The sequence below is a fragment of the Manihot esculenta genome, chromosome 2 (assembly GCF_001659605.2).
Source record: "Manihot esculenta cultivar AM560-2 chromosome 2, M.esculenta_v8, whole genome shotgun sequence".
NCBI classification, from domain to species: Eukaryota; Viridiplantae; Streptophyta; class Magnoliopsida; order Malpighiales; family Euphorbiaceae; genus Manihot; species Manihot esculenta.
The window spans coordinates 11,490,093-11,499,447 of NC_035162.2; the positions used below are offsets into that span (position 1 = coordinate 11,490,093).

A 9,355-nucleotide genomic window follows, 5' to 3' on the forward strand; every position below is an offset into this window, starting at 1 on the left:
TTTTTGCCCATTGTTCATATTACCCTTTGCTATTTCATTAACCTGAATACTGCTGTACGCTACACTGGTCCTCCATAATACAGTCTCTTTCTCCCCTTCTCTTACCCACTGTTTTTCTCCCTCAAATTTTCTTTTGGGGGTCGGGGTGATCAGCGGTGGGCCAAGGTGGCTTGTTAACAGGTGGAGGCAACAACATTTTCTCCTCTCTAACGGTAGTGGAGGAGCAACCTTCATGTTTTGATGGGCAAGAGAGAAGGATGAAAGTTGAAATTTTTCTGTTATTAAAAATGTCTGAAATTATATTTACCCAAGCCAATATTTGTGTTTTCCTAGACCAAGTCTGTAAAAGAAAATAGAATGAAGTAGAAAAATGGTTAGGGTTATTATTATTATTATTATTATTTTCAATAATTTAGAAGGCTGCGATCAGAGAAATATACCAGGATTTTCGTTTCGAGTAAACTACAGGAGGAACCATAACCATTATATTTGAAAAACACATCTAATCGATGGAAAGCAAAACAATACGGTGAAGGAATTTTAGTGTCACATCAGAAGCTGTTAGTTTACAACTCTTTCATGCTTCTTTGGCAAGCGCATTGGCCAATATTATTCTCTAATTAAATCACTGCTGTATTCTACAATTTTCCCAACTAAATCACGCAAAGTTACATTAATGCATACGGTAAGCGGCTCCAAGCAAAACTCACTATCCAGACAACAGAAATTTTCAGAAGTCTCATTTCAGCAATCAATGTTGGTAATTATCTCGAGATTTACATGTCATCCTGAGAAGTTCAACCAAACAATGGCAGAAGCTTAGCTCTCTACTGTCAAAAGAAATTCAAACTTGTAAAATGCCTGCTAATTAACCCCCTTTTCTCTAGGTTTTTATTTCAGTCCCTTCTCTTTGTTGCCTAAGTGTAGTTTCCCTTATCCTTCCAAGTGGAGGAGCGTCCTTCCCGGCCTAGAATGTGGGATTTGCCCTTCCGTTCAGATTAGGTGTAACATTTTTTTGTGTTTTCACTGTAGATTCTATGCTCTGTTGGAGAGGGTGTTTTGCTGAGATCTGCATTCTTAGGCTCTATTTCTCATCGTCCAATTGTGCTTAGAGGGAGTAGAATTGGTGTTTGGCTACGAAAGAGATTCTGTCTTGCGTTATTACTAAGCAATCTTGGAGTCCTTAGCTGCACTGTTCCCTTGGCCAACTAACACACTCAAGGTGCTAATATCAAATACCGAAGATTTTGCTTAGGCTTCCTTCTCGCAGCCACGACGAAGTGTTGGCTATGTTGGCACTTTTCCAATGCATTAACCCTAGTCGAACTGTTACGTAGCTACATGAAAACTACATTGTATTATGGACCTACATGCTAGACATTGCCGTAGGCTGGTTCCGGTTCCGATTAAGTTCAAATTTTAAACCGTTTAATTCAGTTAATAATTTTATATTAAAATTTAGGTAAAATTAAATAATAACTAAAAATATTAAATTTTATTGATTAAGTGATATATGTCATATATAATTTAATAAATAAATAAAATAACATTGCATTTAAATGAAAATAATATTTACAAGTTTATAAAAGAGAGGGAGAATGAGCTTGAACTTACGTGATAATTAAATTGTCTATGTATTCTTAGTATTAAGGTAAATTATTATAATTATATTTGATTTTTATTATATATTTCTGCCTTTTAATGGGCCGATACCTTGACTCATGAAATCATTTTCAGTGTTTATTTTCAAATTATTAATCATAATATCGGTTCTAATTCAATTATTTAAATAATATTGTGCTTTAAATGCTGAAACACTAAGATTTGAATGCCTTTCATCTCGTATCAAACCAACCAAACTAAACATTTTGTTCTATTGGTAATACTAGAACTTTTAATAATTCTTTTGCAACTTTTGATAAAATTGAAAATTTTAATTTATCCACTTTAAGTATGCAAAAATTTAACTCACTATTGTCACTAAATTTAAAATTAGTACATAAATATAAATTAATTTCAGTAAGTCTACTGAATCTTTTATTTTTTTGTTTTTGCATTAAATATAATGAATCTCTCTATACCCCAATAAATTGTTAGATTATTAGATCCTCTGAGTACAATTGATGTTTTTGCTATCATATGTATGAAATCCAAAATATTTTGTTTTATCTGATTTGCTACTTTGGATGTTTCGAATTTAAAATCAATAGCATTATAATAATTTACTAATAAATTACAAATTCCATCTATTTGAATTCTAAAATCCAAAAATGCAACACCAAGATAAATTTAGAAATTTCTCCAAAATAATTAAGTCATTTTATTTTCATTATTTTAATACAATAGTTTATTTCATCATTTTTTAATATCAACTAAATATTAATTAATGTTGACATAATATTAACAAATTCAATTAAAAAGATATATATTGTTGGTGAATAAATATGAAAAAAAATTTCAATAGCATCGTTAAAAACTTGTAAAACTTCACATTTTTTATAAATATTTCAATTATTTGTATCACAAGTAAATGATGAAAATCTATTCCAAAAAATAAAAGTAATAAATTTCTATTTGGATGTCTTGTATCCCACTTGCTTCACTAAATGTTTATTTTGAAAATATCTTAAAAAATTTTATATCCATTTCTGCTTTGAAATTTAAAAGGTGATTGCAATAATTACATTTTATTTTAATTTTATTTTGAGTGAACATTTTGGTAATGTAAATCGTAAAATTATTAGACTTTAACTACTATTTAATTGAGTTGACTCCGTTGTTGGATCCACTGTTATTGTTGGTGTTGGTGCTTCATCATTCATTATCATTTATATTTATATATTGCAATCTAGTGTGATGTCTGAAATTTAATAATGGGTCAGACTCAAAGTATACTATTGTAAATTTGGTTTGTTTATTCCCTTGATTTCCTTCTTATTTCCCTTTCTTTTTTTATTCTTTCTGGCGTATAATCGTCGTCTTGCGTTTGTAGACTCAAAGTATACTGTTGTAAGTTTGGTTTGTTTATTCCCTTGATTTCCTTCCTATTTTCCTTTCTTTTTTTATTTTTTCTAGTGTATAATCGTCGTCTTACGTTATTTTCCTTTCTTTTTTTATTTTTTCTAGTGTATAATCGTCGTCTTACGTTTGTATATTCATATCATGTTCACGTTGGCCATACATTCGGAGATATTGCGTCTTTTTCTTTAGTCCATTTAATTCTATTCGGCGCCATTCCTATACAATCCTGTGTGTTACATGATTTGTTGTTCCATGTGAATTAATAGATATTTAGACCTAGAATCCTCCCGGAGAGTTTTTCCGACTTGCCTAGATAAAGCTCAAGTTTACATAAAGTATAGAGCCACGCCTTGAGTTCTAATTGAACTTAGACTCAATCTTTTTAGCATGTTTAGAGTTTAGTTGTCATTACAGTATTTATTAAATATGTAAAAGAAAAGTGACTATCAAACAATTTATGGAGAGTGTCTGAAACAGAGATCGAACATATCTTAATCGATAAAATTAGTTATTTTTTCTTTACTGTTATCTATTCTTATTAATTAATTTTCAAACTTCATATTAAAAAAAATATCAAATTGAAGTATTAGAGTTTTTGAGAAAATAGAATAATTTGAGAAAACTTAAAATAATTTGAGAGAATTGAAATGATTTTAAATTGGGGAAAATATTGAGAGCTTTAAGAATTAAATAGAGAATTTTGAGTGAGGTAAAATTTAGATATTTATAGGAAAAAAAATATTTTAAAAAATAACTATAAAAAATTGATAAAAAATTGAACCGTTTGCCACCTACAGCAACCTAGGCCGCGAGCTACAGCCCACAGAGCCTGGCCCTCTCTCCCCATATCTAACCATGGGCACCACGTGGAAACTTTATCACAGGGCCTCCCCTAGTTGGATGATTCAATTTCGATTTAAATTTAACCGGAATCAGATCGGAACTTGAATTTCAATTTAAATTTAACCGGAACCAGATCAAAACTTGGTTTAAAGAATGGGTCCCATATGCGGTCTTCCTCCTAGAAGGTTCTGATCCGATTGATGAACCAGAACCAATTGACCAGTTCGGTTCACAATTCAAATTGGACCATGTCCATGTCTACTACCTGCTCTTCCATAGGTCTTTAGCGAATCTTTGGCTCCATTGAGTGATGTTTTCCTCCTCCATCTCCAAATCTTTTGCTTGCTTCCCCTTGATACTGTAAGGCAAGGGATTGAAATTGAAAATGTTTATTTTGAGACTCATGGATATTTGCTCCCAAGTAGCTGTAATCTTTGCTGGTAGGCTAATGAAGCTTGCAGCGGACATGGTTTTCTGGAGTTCTGATGCTCCACAGCTTATCTTGCTGCTCCAGAGGCATAGTGGGCTTGGTTCCTTTTGCTAAAATTCTGTGCCGTTATGGGCCTTAGACCTGCTTTTGTTTATTTCTTTTTTTTTTTTTTTACCTCTAATTAGCATTTTATCCATGCTCGTATTACTAAATGTATTGATCCTGAACTCAATTTACTCAATAAAGTAGACTTCCTCTTCCAGAAAGATCGAAATACTCGATTCATGTTATCAAAATACACTTTTAATTCCCGTATAACTTCACAAATAAGGGTCAGTCCTCATAAGGAACGAATTAGATAATAAGACACTCAACACAAATCTAATTAAGAAGCGATATCCTACCTAAAGGAGGAGGGAAAAAAACACATTTCTTCTGTTTCCACTCCTAGCACAAACAGTCAAAGCAAAGATTTGAAAGAAAACACATGGATCAACAGAAAATAATGATGATAGTGCAATACAAGGCTTATGTAGGTGTACCGATTACTTTTTCCCTGGGGAATCTAGGCATTCAATCAATCTTTACCCTAAGCAGGACTTGAAAGTCAAAAATACATATAAGGCTTAGCAGTGGCATCGAGAAAAATAAGGAGCACAAAAACACAGAATAAACTAAAAAACAGCCAAAGAAAAATAGGGGTAAAAAGGAAGCTTGGCGTGCCCACACTACACAACCCACATAAGAATACCTAAGATCTCACTCTAGCAAGCAAATTAGCAACAATCATTTTATCCTAATAAAAAACGAACAGCGGAGAAGTTCAATCCTAAAATTGTGCAGTGAAGCATTCTCATTTCTGTTCTTCAGAGGGTTTAGGAGCTTCTTTAATCTCATCAGCCCCCTCATCCTATTTATTGTTTAGATAAAAAAAGAAAAGAAGAGATGTTAGAAAATAATTATATGGAAATAATTTGTTAAAACATAGAATAGAACAAAAACTAAACCCATTACCTGCATGTCCGAGGTCCACAAAGTGAGATTGTCACGGAGAAGTTGCATGATTAAAGTGCTATCCTTGTATGACTCCTCACCCAGGGTATCTAACTCGGCAATTGCCTCATCAAAAGCCTGATGCATTTAAAAAAGGGTGGGAAAAGCACTGTAAATCCGCATAATTAGCATAAAATTATTGTTCCTACGCCCCCGCAAAAATCAACTTATTTTTTTCCCGTTCATTGCAAACTAGATCCCTTTTCTTTTTTGACATGTTAGTTTATTTGTTATGTTACTAACATACCCTATTGAATATACATTGAAAAAATGAAATTCATTAGTTAAAAGAATAACCTAATACTTAACAGCAGTTGTTTAATAGTAACCGTAACAATATGTGTGGAGGATATATTAGGGAAATGTTATATATCTTTCAATTATATATTAACTGTATCTTTTAAACTTCACGAAAATAAAGTAAACTTATATTTTTGTGACAAGATGAGTCTCGAAAAGCCACACAACACGTTAATTGTTCAAGTAATATGAATTTTGTAACTGAAAATGGATTATTTTCCAAGGCCAACGTTGCCATCTAAGAAGCCAAAAATACTAATTATTGACCGAGTATTTTCAATGCGGAAATGAGAAAAGCATGAAGCCCTAGGATTCTGACAAAGACTCGGCTTTTCTTTACACTTGAAGTTCAGTACTAAACAAAACGGTGTAACGATTATAGCTTCAATCAAACAAGGCGCAAACACATATTCACCATTGCTTAGGTGACAAGCATAAACGCAAGATAAATATTGAAGATCACGATCCAACTCACAAACCTGTTTAGCAAGATTGCATGCACGATCAGGAGAATTAAGAATTTCATAGTAAAACACCGAAAAGTTCAAAGCCAGCCCTAAACGTATTGGGTGAGTTGGAGCCAGTTCCGTAGTTGCAATATCCTGAGATTAAAAAACATGCATTAAATGGAACATACATGATAAGATATTCTAATATTAGCCCATTCAAGCACAGAGTCAAAAACCAGGATAGACCAACATTGCACCTGTGATAGATATTTGAGTGATCAAAATTGAAGTCCGAAAACAGAAAACAATAAAACTTAACATGAAGTTTAATGCGAGACTCAACCATTGGTATTCTCCAAATCTTAACAAAACTGGAAAAACCAAATGCACGCAAACAAAATATACAAGCCGAATGCAACCCGTTCAGTAGCTGAAGGGGGGAGGACTAGGGATGGCCCTGCCATAAATAATTTTAATAATTTATGCTGCATTATCTTGGTACAAGTTTTGGCCCCCCTAAATATTTTCAAAATATTTTAGAAGATACAAAATGTTTATTAGCATTTCTAAATATTTATAAAAAAAATAAAAAATAGATATAGTAAATTTTTATTTCATGAATTGGCGTCATCAAACTTTCTATTGGTCTTTTGATAAGTTATTTATTATAATTTAAATTTAAACATCAACATTATTCGGTCGTTATAGTTAATTTGCAAATTAAATGTATGAACTAGAATTTTAGTAATTGATATTTCTTATCATATCATCTAAAGTTAAATGTATTCTTTTTTATTTTTATTTCCTTACCATTTTGCTTTTGATCCTTTATTTCATGAAAATTAAAGAATATTTTATTATATATTTACAAGTACATAAAATTAATGACCTTGTTAACTCTCATACAAATTATTGATTGATCAACTTAAATATATATTTAGTTTTATAAGATATATTTGTTTTATTCTTTTACTTATTTTTAATTTTATGTCAATTTAAATTCAATTATTATTATTTTTTAGTCTCATGCTACTATACTATATAATCGAGCTATTTAGAGTTTATATGTTTTTTTTTAAATAATAAAAAATTATATCATGAAGTTATAATGAATTAATAATTGAACCTATAATTTTATAATGTTTACATTTTTAGAGATTCAGAATTTTTTGAATTGATAAATTTTTATGGTTTGACATTTTATATTTTTTTTGAAGTTGTATTATTTTTTAAAAAAAACTACTGTTTAGTTTAATCAATTAGATGTATTGAATTTTTTAAAAAGTCTTATAACCAGTAACTTTAGCTGAATATTTTATTATTTAGTATTTATAATTTTAAAAAATTTATTAATTAATCGTTTAAATTTAAAAAATTTATTACTCCGTCACTCTTTTATATTTTAAATTTTTTAAAAATAACTAAAAGTAAATATTTAAGAGATGGTAATACATTTTTTAAAATAAGAAAAAAAATTAGTGAGTTTTGTCAGTTAATTTCCCTTATTTTTATATATTAGATATTTTTGTACCCTATATGCATACATGAGTGTGTTATGTGTAGTAGCGCTTATACGCAGTACACGTATATAAATATTTATATATCATGTCCCGAGAAATTTTCTAGCTCCTCCCCCCCCCCCCCCGGAACCATTATGGAAATCTAATCCGAAAATTTTTTCCAAAAGATGATCTCAAAGTGTTTACACAAAGGAATCCGCAGAGTTTAGGAAACTAACAAATATGAATGACGAAATCACAGAGCTAAGCATATTGAGACGCCAGGAACAAACCTGAGCAGATTTGTAAGCAGTGAGGGTACTTTCAGCAGCCTCTTTCCTGTCAGCTCCAGTCTTGAACTCGGCGAGATACCTATGGTAATCTCCCTTCATCTTCAAGTAAAACACCTTGGAATCCCCGGGAGAAGCAGAAGGAATCAACCTCGTGTCGAGCAATTTCAAGATCCCGTCGCAGATCGAGGAGAGCTCAGACTCAATTTTGGTCCTATAGTCCCGTATCATGGAAACGTGGTCTTCATTGCCGCGGCTCTCCTCCTTCTGCTCGATGGAGGAAATAATACGCCAGGAGGCGCGTCGAGCTCCTATGACATTCTTGTAAGCAACAGAGAGGAGGTTCCGCTCCTCGACAGTAAGCTCCTCGTTGTCGACGGAGGCGGAAACCTTCTCCATGAACTCAACCATCTCCTCATAGCGCTCGGCCTGCTCAGCGAGCTTGGCCAGGTAGATGCTCTCCTCTCGAGAAGGTGCAACCGCCATTGTTGAAAGACGAAGAAGGAAAGAAAGATGCAAAGAAAAAGAGGGAGTTGTAGATCTAGTTTCTGAAAATGAGAGAGAGAAGGGGAAGGGAGTGAGTTATTTTTGAGAGAGTGTAGGGCTAATTTTGGGGGGATAGTGGAGGGAAGGGGGACGCTATGATTGCGTGGAGGAAGATGGAGGGATTTTGGAAAGATGGAACGTGGACCGTTGGATTAGAAAAAGGTAGAGATTCGGTTGGGGCAGGGGGGATGGCTGTTTGGCTGGCAGGTAAAAGGCAAGGTGGCAAACACGGGAAATGGATTGATTGAGCGAAAAGGTTGGCACTTATTTCATTTGAATTTCACCATCCGTCTCGAAACTATTTAGGTAATTGTGATATGACTAAATATTTTTAAATTTTAATAAAATATTTTTTTTTGAAGTCAATAAAATATTATTAAAGTTTTTATAAACTATTATTATTAATTTTAAAAATTAATTTATATCTAAATTTCATTTCCAATCTCTAAACTTGTACAATACAAATATATAAAAATCATCCTCAACTATTTACAGAATAAAAATTTTTCAATTTAACTTTTTTTTGGAAATCTTTATATGATGTTTTAATAGATTATAAATTATAATAATTTGGTTTTAAAACTTAATTTAAATTTCCATTTATTTTATTCTCACTGAAAAAAAAAATAAAAAGGTAGCAATAGAATTTCATTTTTAAATGGTCGGTCGGTATATTCAAAGTTTGGTAAACGTTGATAAGTTAATTTACTAATTATTTTTTTATAATTTAATTGATAAATTTAATTATTATTTTTATTTTTTAATGTCTATTTATATAAATTTACCTATTTCAAAAAAAAAAATTTACTGAAAATTTATGGTACACCAATCTAATTAAGAATAATAAGTAAAATTTGTAATGAGTTAATTAGTAAATTGATGATAGTATGTTACATGAATTTAAATGATATTTAAATTAAAATT

The 9,355-nt window shown here is 31.5% G+C and overlaps 1 protein-coding gene across 1 annotated transcript; it reads right to left on the minus strand.

Moving 5' to 3' along the window:
• Positions 1-4,766: 4,766 nt before the first annotated feature.
• LOC110609771 (14-3-3-like protein C) lies at positions 4,767-8,543 on the minus strand. Its single transcript, XM_021749565.2, has 4 exons — positions 7,889-8,543; positions 6,127-6,249; positions 5,309-5,425; positions 4,767-5,204 (listed from the first exon to the last, which is right to left on the minus strand). The coding sequence occupies exons 1-4, from the start codon at positions 8,369-8,371 to the stop codon at positions 5,148-5,150; spliced, it is 780 nt and encodes a 259-aa protein (XP_021605257.1). The 5' UTR covers positions 8,372-8,543; the 3' UTR covers positions 4,767-5,147.
• Between the last annotated feature and the right edge of the window lie 812 nt (positions 8,544-9,355).